The sequence below is a fragment of the Hemitrygon akajei genome, chromosome 5 (assembly GCF_048418815.1).
Source record: "Hemitrygon akajei chromosome 5, sHemAka1.3, whole genome shotgun sequence".
Classification (NCBI taxonomy): Eukaryota; Metazoa; Chordata; class Chondrichthyes; order Myliobatiformes; family Dasyatidae; genus Hemitrygon; species Hemitrygon akajei.
The window spans coordinates 99,312,694-99,329,049 of NC_133128.1; the positions used below are offsets into that span (position 1 = coordinate 99,312,694).

The following is a 16,356-nucleotide window of genomic DNA, read 5'->3' on the forward strand; positions in this document are numbered from 1 at the left end:
TGCCCCCTCCTTCTTCAGTCCTGATGAAGAGTCTCGGCCCGAAACGTTGACTGCTCATTTCAACGGATGCTGAGTTCCTCCAGCTTGTTTGTACGTGTTGATTTGACCACAGCATCTGTAGTGTACTTTGTGTTTACTGAAGCACGTTGATAGATCACAGCCTTTAATCTGAACAGTGTTAGAGGGAAAAGAAAACAATAAACACTAGGCCAAACAGTGCTGTTAACTAAAACTCTTCAATGGGAAATGAAGCCAACACCGCGGCTGAAAGGAATAACTAAATATAAAATGAATATCGCTAGTCTTCAGAGTCCGTCGACTCGACAGTCCATTTTCTCAAGGCAGAATGCAAACAGGCAGTGAAATGTTGTTGTGCTTTTGTTCAAGTCTTGACAGAAAGAATGGAGTTAAATGCCATCACAATGAAATAATTAGCTGAGGCATGCACATTCACGAGCGCAATTGCTGTATCTGCTGCGCTGCCGAATTTGTGATTGTGACAAATAATGAGGGAGGTGGGGCCTGGTCATGGGAGTGAGGTGGAAGGTGATGAGTAACAAGTCAGAAAATGGAATAAAAGCCATGCGGGTGCAGGTCACAACTTTCACCCTTCTGTTCTATTTCCCAGGAACAGCATCGCAGCCTCAGCAGTCTGTGCCTACAACCTCAGCGCCATCACACAGACCTTCAATGGACCCTTCCGATATCAGGAGAACCCCCGGTCGGCTTGGTTGCCTGCTTCAAACCCCATTCCCAACTTCCAGGTAGGAAACTTTTCCAAGGACATGGAGAAGCATCTAATTTCTTTCATTGGACCAGATCATCCAGATTTTGAATGAATCCTGGTACATTTCTTGTCCCTGGGGAGATAGCTCATAGCACTTCATCACACATTGATTAATTGACATCCCACCATCTAACTGGCACCTACAATCCAATTTGTGGGTTCAAGTTGCAGCTGAGAGACTTGCCCAAAAAAGTCTAGCATGACAATCACAAGTGTTGCATTGTTGAAGGTGCTGATTTTTTGGATGAGTGCTAAACTGAAGCTCTTTCTACCCTTAGTGAGGCAGCAATCTGGAGGAAAATGGGCAGTCAACCTTTCAGGTTGAGACCCTTCATCTGGATTGTATCTCTAGTATAGATGAAGGATCATGACCCAAAACTTCTACTGCTTATTTCCCATCATAAGTACGCCTGGCCCACTGAGTTCCCCTAGCAGATTGTTTGATGCTCCAGATCCCAGGACACCATATTGCTGAAGTGAATGGGAGAGCTCCCTTAAACACCAAACTAGTCTAATGTGGCTGGATTACCCTGTCCATGAGCTTCATGCAGTTCCAAATATCTAGAAATTCAATTCAATAATACTCATGGCTTTCTCCATACTAAACAACTGAAAATGGATGAAAGGAATCTGGAATTAGGGCATAGTTTCAGAAAAAGGACAGGCAGGTAAAGTGGAAATTTTTCTCTTGGGGGAATTATTTACCAGATATACAGAATATATGCAAGGTTCACTTGATAGCAGTGGGGAAGAAGCTGCTGTTGAACCTTGAGGGGCAGGTCTTCATGCTCTTATAGTTCCTGCCTGATGGCAGCATTGAGAAGAGGACATGTCCTGAATGATGGGGATCCATAATGTTACATGTTGGCTTCCTGAGACATTAGCTTATGTTGATGTCCTTGATGGTAGGGAGAGAAGTACTTGTGATGAAATTGGCTGAGTTCACTGCTCTCTGAAGCCTTTTGTGTTGCTTTGCATTGGAGTAATCATACTGCACCATGGTGCAATCATGGTTCCCCAAATCCTTGTGCCACTTTCTTTCCTGACCATTTACTGTGGGAATAGCTGTTAGAGGGCATTAGACCATAAGACATTAAAACATAGGAGCAGAATTAGGCCATTCTGTCCTTGAGTCTGATCATGATAGATTTATTTCCCTTCTCAACTCCATTCTCCTGCCTTCTTCCTTTGATAACCCTACTAATCAAGAATCTACCAAAATTCACTTTAAGTATACCCAATGATTTGGCCTCCACAGCCATCTGTGGCAATGAATTCCATGGCTTCATCATCCTCTTGCTCAAGAAATTCCTCCTCATCTTTGTTCTAAAGGACTGTTCTAACTTGTGCCCTCTGGTTCTAGACTCTCTCACTATTGAAAATATCCTCTTCATGTCCACTCTATCTTAACTCTTCAATATCCAGTTACAGTGAGATTCCCCTACATTCTTCTAAATTCCAGTGAATTCAGGCCCAAAGCCATCAAATGCTCCTCATACATTAACCCATTCATTCTTGGGATCTTTCTCATAAAACTCCTCTGGACCCTCTCCAATGCCAGCACACTCCTTTTTAGATAAGGGGCCCAAAACTGCTCACAGTTGTGATCTGACCAATGCCTTCTAATGCCTCGGCATTACTTTCTTGATCTTATATTCTAACCCTCTGGAAATGAATGCTAACATTGCATTTGCCTTCCTCACCACCGATTAAACCTCCAAATTAACCTTTAGGGAATCCTGCCCGAGGGACTCACAAGTCCCCTTGCACATCCAAATAGTCTATACATTTATTCCTTCTATCTATGTGCATGACCATATACTTCCCTACACTGTTAAGTTGGGAGTTAAGGGCATGGACACATAGGATCCTTTAACTGTGTTTTTTTAACCCACAATGCAGTGTGGCTCACTTGGTGACCATGGGCCTAACGAGAACCTCACCGAACGCAGCCTCCAGGACGCTCAGCGTTTCTTCCTCATGAACGATGCAGTGCAGCCAGTCTCCATTGACCCACTGGTAACGCATGACAACATGCGTTTCTCAAAGCTGGTAGTGGACATCGTGCAAGGGAGGGACACGCTCTACCACGTGATGTACATTGGCACAGGTAGGTCACCAGGGGCAATGTGTGGCTGACTTCCTCATCAATCTTCCCTCTCCTCAGTTGCTGGGGGCAACTGCGTGAATCCACTGACAGTCCTGGATCTGATAATCATTGCAAACACAGAATATGGCAGGAACAAACTCCACGCAGTCAACACCCATGGTCAGGATCAAACCTGTGTGCCTGACGCTATCGAGCGTCTTCTCTACCAGCTGTCCCACTTATTCAAAAGTTACTTTATCAAGTGTAGTTTTTGCCAACGATCTCTCTGGTGAACAAAGCAAATTACATGTGGCTGATCAAACTTCCACACCCCCTTCTCTTACCATATTTATGAGGCAGCACAATAGCTTAGCAGCTAGTGTAACTCTTTACAGCACCGCTGAGCGTGGTATGATTCTCACCACTATCTGTAAGGAGTTTTACATTCACCCCTTGACTGTGTGATTTCCCCCAGATACTCTGGTTTCTTCCCACACTCCAAAGATGTGCAGATTAGTAAGGGCTAGTAAGTTGCGGTGCCAGAAGTGTGGGAACACTCATGGGCTGTGCCCAACACAAGTTTATGCCGTGTGGTCATTGATGCAAATTATTTATTGCACTATATGTTTTGGTGTTTCAATGTACATGTGACAAATAAAGGTACTCTTTATCTTGAGTAACACACACAAAATGCTGGAGGAATTCAGCAGGTCAGGCAGCATCTATGGAAAGGAATAAACAGAAGACATTTTGGGGCGAGGCCCTTCACCAGGACTGGAAAAGAAGGGGAAATGTTGTGTGTGTTGCTGAAGATTTTCAGCGTCTGTAGAATCTTCTGTGTTTAACTTTATATAACCTTCAGTTCTTACCCTTTGGCTTTTAAATGTAGAGCATGGCACCATTCTGAAAACCCTGTCATCTGAGAACAAGAGTGTGGGCAGCTGCTACTTGGAAGAACTGCAGCTACTTCCACCTGGTCGACAAGAACCCATCCGCAATTTGCAGATCCTGCACAGTGACCGGTCCCTGTTCGTGGGACTCAATGGGCAGGTACTGAAGATCCCACTGGAGCGATGCTTCTCCTACAAAACTGAAGCGTAAGTGTCTATAGATGAACTGATTTCTACTTGCCCATTCTTACTGGACTGAGCTGAGGTTCCATAGCAAAATTCTCTCCACTGCCCCATTTTATCTGACCACTGCCAGATATATTGTCTGATCCCATGTCTACTTAATTGCCAAGTCAGCCATCTCTGTAACATTGTCCTTTATCTCATGATTCTCTCTCTGTCTCTCTCAGCCCTCCCTCCTTTCAGTCCTTCCCTCCTCCTCTCCCCTCCCAACTCTTTCCATGGTGGAAAGAGTCGACATTTTGGACTGAAGCTCTTCATCAGGACTGTGCACTCTCTCTTGCATTTTCATGTAGAGTTATATTCCTTCTTTTGAAAATCCATTACAACTGCAGTTGCTGGAAATCAGCGAGGGATACAATATAGACACAGACCCTTCAGCCCACAATCCACACTTGCCATCAATCACCTGTTTACCTCAGCACCGTAACAGGCCCTTCCTATGCAACGAGCCCGCGTTACCCAATTATACCCATCTGATCAATTAAATGCCTAACCTGAAAGTATTTGGAATGTGGGAGGAAACTGGCACAGCAGAAGAAACCCGCACGGTCATGGGGAGAACATACAAACTCCTTGTAGACAGCAGTGGGAAATAAACCCAGGTAGATGGTGCTACAATAGCGTTACACTAACCACTATGCTACCATGTCACTTGCAAACATGGATTCCATTTTTTTCTTCCCACACTACTACCATCTCCTCACCTCTCAGATTCTACCACTCATCTCCATGTTAGGGGCAACTTACAGTGGACTGTTAACCCACCTACCCAAATAATTTCAGAATGCAGGCTGAGCCAGAAAGTTGCACAGGATCACAACAATTTCCAGAGAACTTAGTCAACTCCGTAATGGGCACTAGCCTCCTCACCATTGAGGACATCTTCTAAAGGTGATGCATCAGAAAGGCAACATCCATTATTAAGGACCCCCATCACCCAGGACATGCCCTCTTCTCATTGTTGCCATCAAAGAGGGGGTACAGGAGCCTGAAGACACACACTGAACATTTTAGGAACAGCTTCTTCCCCTCTACCATCAGATTTCTGAAAATGCCACGGACCTATAAGTAAGTGTATGTACATGTGTTTGTGTACTTATTGTAATTTATAGTATATTTTATGTATTGCACTGTACTGCCTCAAAAAACCCCACAAATTTTACGACACCTGATTCTGATTTGGAGGAAATAACTACAACCCCAGGTGAAATGGAGAAACTTCACCTGGACAGCACCAAAGGTTAGAATTGAACCTGGGGAGATGGGAGAATGGAAAAATGATATGGACAGCACCAAAGGTTAGAATTGAACCTGGGGAGACGGAGGAATGGAGAAACGATGTGGACAGCACCAAAGGTTAGAATCAACCTGGGGAGATGGAGGAATGGAGAAACGATGTGGACAGCACCAAAGGTTAGAATTGAACCTGGGGAGATGGAGGAATGGAGAAACGATGTGGACCACACTAAAGGTTAGAATTGAACCTGGGGAGACGGAGGAATGGAGAAATGATGTGGACAGCACTAAAGGTTAGAATTGAACCTGGGGAGACGGAGGAATGGAGAAACGACGTGGACAGCACCAAAGGTTAGAATTGAACCTGGGTCGATGGAGACAAGGAGAAACGATGTGGATAGCACCAAAGGTTAGAACTGAACCTGGGTTGATGGAGAAATGAAGAAACTGTCATGAAAATCACAAAAGGTTAGAATTGAACCTGGGTTGATGGAGCTGGGAGGGCAAAACCTGATCAAGTGCCACAGTGTCACAGGGGAACAGAGAGAATATTTTAGGAGGTAGATGCTTCACCAGCCGATAATATTAACTCTGTTCATCTTTCAATAGGCACTGCCTGACTACTGTGTGTTTCTAGCATTTTTGATTCTTTTCTTCAAAGGAGTCAGGAAATAAGATTGTCCTTTTCTGCAATTGAGCTACTTTTGTGACTGTGTTTGAAGACAGCCCATGGGAGGATCGATTTATTCGATAGTAGTATGTGAATTAGGGGCAAGAAAGGTTAAGTCACACCCTCAATTATATCCTGCTATTTAATATCCTGGCTGATTTCATTATTTCTGCATCTCTGCACCACCCCCCTCGCCACCCCTGCCCCTCCAGTCACCATCTACCCACTTGCTTATCAAAATTATTCTCACTTTCCTTCTGGATCAGAGTATTAGGTTAAAAAAAAAGGTTGGACAATCTTGGCCACACTCTGACTGCATGAAGTCAGCAGGCCAGGCAGCATCAATGGAAATGAATAAATATTTGACATTTCAGGCAGGGACCCTTCTTCAGGACTGGAAAAAAGATGAGAGGTCAGAGCAAGAAGCTGGAGGGAGGGGAGGGAGGGGAGGAAGGGAGGTGATAGGTGAAACCAGAGGGGGGAGCGCTGAAATAAAGAGCTGGGAATTTGATTGGTGAAGGAGATACAGGGCTTGAGAAGGGGGAATCTGATAGGAGAGGACAGAAGACCATGGAAGAAAGAAGAAGGGGAGGAGTGCCAGAGGGAGCTGATGGGCAGGTAAGGAGATGAGGTGAGAGAGGGAAATGGGAATGGGGGAGTGGTGAAGGGGGTGGGAGAAATTACCAGGCATTAGAGAAATCAATGTTCATGTCATCAGGTTGGAGACTACCCAGACAGAATAAAAGGTGTTGCTCCTTATGTAGAGGAGGCTGTGGACTGACATGTCGGAACGGGAATGCGAAGTAGAATTGAAATGGGTTGCCACCGGAAAGGCCAACTTTTTCTAGTGGAGAGGTTTTCCTCTATATCAATATAGGCAGAACATACAACTGTATAGCAGAGCACAGGCCCTTCAGCCTTCGATGTTGTGCTGACCCTTTAGCCAACTCTAAGGTCAATCCTGTCCTGATGAAGGTTCTTAGCCTGAAATAGCAAACCTAACCTGGACCCAACATTTTGATGCAGCTATAAAGAAGGCAAGGCAGCAGTTATATTTCATTAGGAGTATGAGGAGATTTGGTATGTCACCAAAAACACTCGCTAATTTCTACAGATGTACCACAGAGAGCATTCTAACTGGCTGCATCACTGTCTGGTATGGGAGGAGGGTACTACACAGGATTGAAGTAAGCTGCAGACAGTTATTAAATTAGTCAGCTCCATCATGGGCACTAGCCTCTATAGTATCCAGGACATCTTCAAGGAGTGGTGCTTCAAAAAGATGACGTCCATCATTAAGGAACCCCATCACCCAGGTCATGACCTCTTCTCATTGTTACCATCAGGAAGGAGGTATGGAAGTCTGAAGACACACAATCAACGATTCAGGAACAGCTTCTTCCGCTCTGCCATCTGATTTTTGAATGGACATTGAACCCATGAACACAACCTCATTAAATAGATAGATACTTTATTGATCCCAAAGGAAATTACAGTGTCACAGTAGCATTATAAGTGCACAAATATCCAAGTATACAAATATTAGGAGGGAAGTGAGAAAGAATAAAAAATAAGTTACCTTAAACAGTCTAACAGGAGGGGGTCATCACTTCCCCGGCTATAGGTTAACTCATTATCGAGCCAAATGGCCGAAGATAAGAATGACCTCATATAGCACTCTTTGAAGCAGCAGTTGTCTTAGTCTATTACTAAATGTTCTCCTCTGTTCAGCCAAGGTGGCATGCAGAGGGTGAGAAACATTGTCAAGAATTGCCAGGATTTTCCGGAGGGTCCTTTGTTCTACCGCAGCCTCCAGTGTGTTCAGTTGGACACCTATAACAGAGCCAGCCTTTCTAAACAGTTTACTGAGCCTGTTGGCATCACCTGTGTTGATGCCATTATCCAATGCACTATCACATAGAAGATTGTTCTGGCGACAACAGACTGGCAGAACATGTGAAGGAGAGGCCAAAGTACTCTAAAGGACCTCGATCTCCTCAGGGAGTAGAAGCAATTCTGGAACAAGAGAAAATCTGCAGATACTGGAAATCCAAACAACACACACAAAATGCTAGAGGAACTGAGTAGGCCAGGCAGCATCTATGGAAAAGAGTATAGTCGACATTTCGAGCCAAGACCATTCATCAGGACTGAAGAAAAGGAAGTGAGCTGCATAGGGAGCGATCTCTGAGGAAAGCAGAAAGTGTGGGGGGGGGGGGGTGCGAGATGTGTTTGGTGGTAAGATCCTGTTGAAAATGGCGGATGTTATGAAGAATTATGTATTGGATGTGGAGGCTGGTGGGGTGGTAGGTGAGGAGAAGAGGAGCACTATCCCTGGTAGGGTTGGGGGAGGATGGGGTGAGAGCAGACGTGCGTGAAATGGAGAGATGTGGGTGAGGGCAGCATTCATGGTGGAGGAAGGGAAGTGACGGAGGATGAGAGGTGACCTGATAGAGGTGTATATGATGATGAGAGGCATTGATCGTGTGGATAGTCAGAGGCTTTTTCCCAGGGCTGAAATGGTTGCCACAAGAGGACACAGGTTTAAGGTGCTGGGGAGTAGGTACAGAGGAGATGTTAGGGGTAAGTTCTTTTCCCAGAGAGTGGTGAGTGCGTGGAATGGGCTGCCGGCAATGGTGGTGGAGGTGGATACGATAGGGTCTTTTAAGAGTCTTTTGGATAGGTACATGGAGCTTAGAAAAATAGAGGGCTATGGGTAAGCCTAGTAATTTCTAAGGTAGGGATGTGTTTGGCACAACTTTGTGGGCTGAAGGGCCTGTATTGTGCTGTAGGTTTTCTATGTTTCTATGTTTTTAAGTCCTTTTCTTTGAAGAAGGAGGACATCTCCTTTGTTCTGGAATGAAAACCATCATCCTGAGAGCAGATGCGGCAGAGACAGAGGAATTGAGAGAAGGGGATGGCGGTTTTACAAGTAACATCGATGACTGCATTGTGGCTGTTTCCTGCACACATGCAGAGGTCATCAACTTCATCAACTTTGCCTCTTCTGACACCTCCCTCTCTGTCACCTCACCTCAATCTCACTGTCTCTCTTCTCTGGAGACAGCTTATCCACTGGTGTTTATTATAAACCCACAGACTCTATTCATGGCCTCCTCCCCAGTGGCAATAAGGCCAAATTCAGGTTGGAGGAGCAACTCCTTATATTCCTTCTGAGTAGCCTCCAACCTGATGGCATGAACATCGATTTCTCAAACTTCTGGTAATGCCCCCCCTCCCACTTTCACCATTCCTCATTTCTTTTTCAGTCTAACTTTATCTCCTTACTACCCATCACCTCTCTCTGGTGCTCCTCCCCCTTTTGTTTCTTCCATGGCTGTCTGTCTTCTCCTATTAGATTTCCCCTTCTCCAGCCCTGTATCTCTTTCGCTTATCAACATCCCAGCTCTCTACTTCACCCCTCTCCCTCCCAGTTTCACCTATCATCTTGTGTTTCTTCCTCCCATCACCTCACCTTCTAACTCTGACTCCTCATCTTTTTTTCTTCAGTCATGAATGGTCCCGGCCCAAAATGTCAACTGTACTCTTTTCCATAGGTGCTGCCTGGCCTGTTGAATTCCTCTAACATTTTGTGAGAGGCGTCCCTGGCCCTTCTTGTATATAGCTTCTGTGTTGGTACTCCACTCAAGTCTGTCATCTCAGTGCAGCCCCAGGTACCTATAGGTCCTCACCATCAATAGTAAAAGGGAGCAATGCAGGCTTAGTCTTCCCTAGGTCTGTCACCATCTCCTTTGTCTTACTGATGTTGAGCTGCAGATGATTCAGCTTGCACTATTAGACAAAATCCTCCACCAGGGCCCTGTATTCATCCTCCTGTCTTCCCTTTATACACCCAACTATTGCTGAGTCATCAGAGAATTTCTGCAGATGACAGGACTCAGTGTTGTATCTAAAGTCCGAGATATGCAGGGTAAACAGGAAGGGAGCTGATACAGCCCCCGTGCTGCTTATAGCCATGTCTGAAACACAGCACCCAAGTTGTACAAACTATGGTCTGCCAGTCAGGTAGTCCATTATCCAGGATAAAATGGAAGTGCCAACCTGTATTGAACAGAGCTTTTTCCCCAGCAATGAGGGCTGTATGGTATTGAAGGCACTTGAGAAATCAAAAAAATATAATCCTCACAGTTCTGCCCTGCTTATCCAAATGGGAGTAGGCACTGTTCGGCAGGTAGATGACAGCACCGTCAACTCCAATGTGCTCCCGGCAGGCAAACTGCAGGCAAAAATAAACTTCCCTGGTAGGCAAAAGTAAACTTTTAATTTCTATTATTTTGAACTACTTTTTCAATTTAACTATTAAATACATACATTCATACTGTAATTCACACTTTTTCTCTATTATTATGTATTGCATCATACTGCTGCTGCAAAGTTAACAAATTTCACAACATATGCCCCTGATATTAAACCTGGTTCTGATTCTCCAAGTATTCTGATGACTATGCCATCCAAGTACCTGTTCCTTTCTGACTGACTGCCTGTGATTGGAGCGTGAGTGCAGCAAGGAGAGGAAATCGGTGCTCTCCCAATTGTCTAGGCTTGTCGGTTAAGGAATGTCACTCAGGCAGACTGCCAGGGATGTCCCTGGATCTACATCCTTTTACCAAGAATCAGTGTTGTCAGGAGGGGCTGTTTTGTGAATGGTGTCTCAGCTGTCACGGTTGCCTCAGCAACATCTCAGGGATTGTTGTATTGTCGTTTAGACAACCGTGAACAAAGTTTCTACAAAAGGGAGCTCAGACCAGTGGAGCGTTACCATCCTGAGGTTTCATTTAGTGATGAACGGTGGATAAACTCACACATTATGTCCACTTGAGAAGAACAATTATGCGTTCTGCCCTTCAGTTCCCCATCGCTTCTGGCAGCCATGATTTCACTGCGGTAGGGTTGTCATTTGGAGCTGGTGATGGGGAGCAACTCAGAGTGATGAATGACAAGTATTACGTAGAAAGTGCATTGGCATCACATTCACGTGTTGAATGCAACTATATTATCTCAGCTTGTGTTGCTGATGCCAGCATCTGATGGAAGAACTGGAAGAGATTCAAGATTCCAGATTCCAGACTGTTTATTGTCATTCGTCAGTATACAAGTGTAAAGGAGAACAGAGCGATTGTTACTCCAGATCTGATGCAGCATTAAAAAGAACAATAAACATAAAGATCACAATAAAATATAACTACATAAGAGTAACTTCTATACATTGATTAATTGTATGTATGTGCCTATTAAAAGTATTCATCGTTTCCCCCCCACTCCCACCCCTGGAAATTTTCATGTTTTATTGTTTCACAACATTGAATCACAGTGGATTTAATTTGGCTTTTTTGACACTGATCAACAGAAAAAGACTCTTTTGTGTCAAAGTGAAAACAGATCTCTATAAAGTGATCTAAATTAATTACAAATATAAAACACAGAATAATTGATTGCATAAGTATTCACACCCTTTAATATGACACACCGAATCATCACTGGTGCAGCCAATTGGTTTTAGAAGTCGCATAATTAGTTAAGGTGTCCTAGCTATATATAAATCTGTGTGCAGTTCAAGGTGTTTCAATTGATTGTAGTAAAAATACAATTGGATCTGGAAGGTCCAACTGCTGGTGAGACAGTATCCTGGCAAAATCTACACCATGAAGACAAAAGAATACTCCAAGCAACTCTGCAAGCAAGTTATTGAACGGCACAATCAGGAGATGGATACAAGAAAATTTCCAAGTCTCTGAATATCCCTTGGATTACAGTTAAGTCAATCATCAAGAAATGGAAAGAATATGGCACAGCTGTAAGTCTGCCTAGAGCAGGCTGTCCTCAAAAACTGAGTGACCATGCAAGAAGTGGAGTAGTGAGGGAGGCCACCAAGAGACCAATGACAACTCTGGAGGAGTTACGAGCTTCAGAGGCTGAGATGGGAGAGACTGCGCATACAACAACTGTTGCCCAGGTGCTTCACCAGTTGCAGCTTTATGGGAGAGTGGCAAAGAGAAAAGCACTGTTGAAAAAACACTGACATGAAATTTTGAAATCTTGGCTAGAGTTTGTCTGGAGGCACGTGGGAGACTCTGAAGTCAGCTGCAAGAAGGTTCTATGGTTTAATGAAACCAAAATTGAACTTTTTGGCCATGAGACTAAATGTAAATATAATCAAAAACACACCATTCCTATCATAAAACATGGTGGTGGCTGTATCAAGCTGTGGGGATGCTTCACTGTAGCAGGCCCTGGAAGGCTTATGAAAGTAGAGGGTAAAATGAATGTAGTAAAATACAGGGAAATCCTGGAAGAAAGCCTGATGCAGTCTGTAAGAGAATCTGCAACTTGAGAAAAGATTTGTTTTCCAGCAAGACAATGACCCCAAGCATAAAGTCAAAGCTACACAGGAATGACTTAAAAACAATGTCCTGGAATGGCCAAGTCAGAGTCTAGACCTCAATCCAATTGAGAACTTGTGGTTGGACTTGAAAAGGGCTGTTCACTCACAATCCCCATGCAATCTGACAGAGCTTGAGCAGTTCTGTAAAGAAGAATGGGGAAAAATTGCAGTGTCCAGATGTGCAAAGCTGATAGAAACCTATCCACACAGACTCAGGCTGTAATTGCTGCCAAAGGTGCATCTACTAAATACTGACTTGAAGGGGGTGAATACTTATGCAATCAATTATTTTGGGTTTTATATTGGTAATTAATTTAGATCACTTTGTAGAGATCTGTTTTCACTTTGACAAGTAGGTGTCTCAATTTCTCAATTGGATTGAGGTCTGGACTCTGACTTGGCCATTCCAGGACATTGTTTTTAAGTCATTCCTGTGTAGCTTTGACTTTATGCTTGGGGTCATTGTCTTGCTGGAAAACAAATCTTTTCTCAAGTTGCAGTTCTCTTACAGACTGCATCAGGCTTTCTTCCAGGACTTCCCTGTATTTTACTGAGTTCATTTTACTGTTGATCAGTGTCAAAAAAGTCAAATTAAATCCACTGTAATTCAATGTTGTAAAACAATAAAACACGTAAACTGACAAAGGCAGGGTGAATACATTTTATAGGCACTTTATATAAAGTGACACCAGGCATAGGAGTATCTGTACATAAGGTGACTGACAGGAAGGGATAAAGTAGCGGTGGTGGCTGGGTTACTGGGAGGAGGTGTTGATCAGCCTTGCTGCTTGGGGAAGGTAACTGTTTTTGAGTCTGGTGGTACTGGCAAGGATGCTTCATAACCTCTTTCCGAATAGGAGTGGGGCAAACAGTCCATGAACAGAGTGTGTGGGAACCATCATGATGTTGCTAAGCCTTTTCTATCCACCTTTCTGTACCTAATAAAGTGGCCACTGAGTGTATATCCGTGGGCTTCTGCTGCTCATCCACTTAAAGGTTCGATGTGTTGTGCATTCAGAGATGCTCTTCTGCACACCACTGCTGTAGTGTGTGGTTCTTTGCATTACTGTCAGCTGAACCAGTCTGGCCATTTTCCTCTAACCCTCCTATTAACGAGGTATTTTCACCCACAGAACTGTTGCTCATTGGATTTTTTTTGTTTCACACACCATTCTCTGCAAACTTTAGAGACTGTTATGTGTGAAAATCCCAGGTGATCAGTAGTTTTTGAGATACTCAGACCACCTTATCTGGCACCAACAATCAATCCACAGTCAAACTCACTTAGATCTCACTTCTTCCCTATTTTGATGTTTGGTCTGAACCTTTTGACCATGTCTGCATGCCTTAGTGCATTGAGATGCTGCCGCCAATTAGATATTTGCATCAATGTGCAAGTGTACAGGTGTACCTAATAAAGTGGCCAGTGTCTGTTTCTCCTTGATAATAGAGACAAATCAGGGTTTCAGTGTTTTCTAGGGAGCTCTTGTATGCAGCAAATTGACTTTAAGTTTGCTGTGTGTGATAACGCAGGCTGTTGAAACCCTCTCTTTCCCTGGCCACTGAAGAGGATGAGATTGTTTTGTACGGCTAGCTAGTCTTCACTAGAACAGGGACAAGTTCCTATCAGTTGTGATTCCCACTGCTCCTCACTCCTCATTCCTACTCTTCTGGTGGTAAATAGATGCCTCCATTAATGTGAGAACCCTTTGCCTGTTCTGTTCAAGCATGTTTCTCAGTTTCTCAGTTCTGTTGTTATTTGGCAATCTGTTGCTGAAGGTTGGTAGTTAGGTGATCACTTGAGTTGAGTGTGAAGTTTTCCAAAGAGTTGTCAATTGGTGGGTCCTCAGGTGGCTGTGGAGACCATTTACTAGGATTCCTTTAATGGAGAATGTGGGGAGGCTAATGCACAGGCAGGCAAAAGGTTAACACTTGTCCTGGTCAAATCTTACTCAGCGTTGCTACAATGGACTGTATGGTACCGTAGATGTCGGATTATAAGCCGCTACTTTTTTCCCACATTTTGAACAGCTTTGAACTCTGCGGCCTTTAATCCGGTGCGGCTAATGCATGATTTTTTTCATGCCGCCAAAAACATTTTGCCTCGTAACAGTAGACCAATAAAATTGATGAGTAGTTCACAGAGGTCCAATGAAATTGTACGATAAATCAAGTGCACTTTCACAATTAAATTATTGTAAATCAGTCATTTGTACTCACCCTCATCAACATGGAAAACACTCGAAGAAAAGCATTGTGCTGCCTTTATGGCAGTTGTTTAGTTTATAATATTTTCGCTTAGTAATTCATTTTCTAGTTAAAGTTAGAAGTGTTTTAACTATATTTGTTTTCTGTACTACATCGCGGGATGCTATGACGTCACACCCGGTTTTGCCGCGTCTTGTGGGAAATATACCGGTTTGCGATAAACGGGAAGGCGGGGGGCGAGCGGCATTGGATCTGAGCGAACGCTGCTTTTAAGTTAAAGGCGATCAATAACTTTTCCTGGTAGGCTGCAGTATATATATTTTTTACCAGTCGTTAGGAGATATTGGAATGTTGTTCAGTAAAAAAGTATACGCAACGTATATTTAAAAGTAGCCGCGTTACAGGCACGGTTCGAAAAAAAGCATTTGCAATATGTATTTGTTTATGTTACCATATGGATTTAATTAAAAGTTAAAAAATCCTCACGTGTAATATCTTTCTGTGTAAATATCTCATATTACAACGTGGGACACCTGCGGCCGAAAATCCGGTGCGGCCGAAAATCCGGTGCGGCCTAAAATCCGGTGCGGCCTGTACAAGTAAAAAATTGATTTTATTTCTAAAATTAGAGCCAGCGGCTTTTAATCAGGTGCGCTCTGTAGTCCGGAATCTACGGTAGTTGTTTTCTTTGGTCTTTTGAATCTTGCACATAATCGCTGTAGGAGTACCAGATAAAACAGTCTTTGTGTTTGAATTAGAATCAGATTTATTATCAGATATGGGATATAGAACAGTAAGGCACAGTATGGACCTTTGGCTCACAGTTGTTCTGACTTGTTAACCTACTCTATGATAAATCTAAACCCTCTCTCTTATATAGCCTAAAAAACACTCAAATTTTCTTACATCCATCTGCCTATCTAAGAGTCTTTTACATGCCTCTATTTTATCAGCCGTTACTACCACCACCCTCATCAGTGCGTTCCATGCACCCACCATTTCCTGTGTAAAGTAGCCACCTCTGACATCTCCCTTAATCTTTCCTCCACACCCTCTGATTTTGGCCATTGCCACCCTGTCCACTTGACCTGTGCCTCTCATAATTTTATACACCTCTATTATACAATGTGAAATGTGCTGCAATGCAAAAATCAATAAATAGAACAAAAACAAAGCCAGCAGTGAGGTAGTGTTTATGGACCATTCAGAAACCTGATGGGGAGGGGAAGAAGCTGTTCTTAAAATGTTAAGAATGTCCCTTTAGGCTCTTCCCTGATGGTAGCAACAAGGAGAAGGCATGTCCTGGATGGTGAGAGTCCTTAATGATGGATGCTGCCGTCTTGAACCCTTGATGGTGGGGAGCGTTCTGCCCAGGCTGGAGCTGAGTCTACAACCCTCTGCAGCTTGTTGTGATCCTTTGCGTTGGACTCTTCATACCAGGCATCTCGGTACTTCATTGATTGCATAGCATCTTCAAGATTCCTTGAAAGAACGAAAGGTCATAAAGAAATAGTCTCGTCTTCTGTTATTCTAATTTTCTTGTGTAATGCTAGAATCAGTGGCACGGTAGTGTAGTGGTTAACATAACTCCATTCCATGGCCAGAATCCCAGGTTCAATTCCTGCCACTGTCTGTAGGAGTTTGTACATTCTCCCTGTGACCTCATGGATCTCATCCAGGTGCCCCAGTTTCCTTCCACGTTGCAAAGGCATACAGGTTTGTAGGTTGATTGGTCATACGGGTATAATCGAACAGTGCGGGCTAGTTGGTCCGGAGAGGTCTGTTACCATGCTGTATCTCTAAAAGTAATGCTGCAGTTACTAGACTGGT

The 16,356-nt window shown here is 43.7% G+C and overlaps 1 protein-coding gene across 2 annotated transcripts in view; it reads left to right on the forward strand.

Moving 5' to 3' along the window:
- sema5ba (sema domain, seven thrombospondin repeats (type 1 and type 1-like), transmembrane domain (TM) and short cytoplasmic domain, (semaphorin) 5Ba) overlaps window positions 1-16,356 on the forward strand; it is a 607,738-nt gene that overhangs the window by 438,729 nt on the left and 152,653 nt on the right. For both annotated transcript variants that reach the window (XM_073046134.1, XM_073046135.1), the window contains 3 exons: window positions 629-764; window positions 2,690-2,897; window positions 3,766-3,973. In XM_073046134.1, the coding sequence (XP_072902235.1) occupies window positions 629-764; window positions 2,690-2,897; window positions 3,766-3,973 (552 nt within the window). The remainder of the gene's footprint in view (window positions 1-628; window positions 765-2,689; window positions 2,898-3,765; window positions 3,974-16,356) is intronic.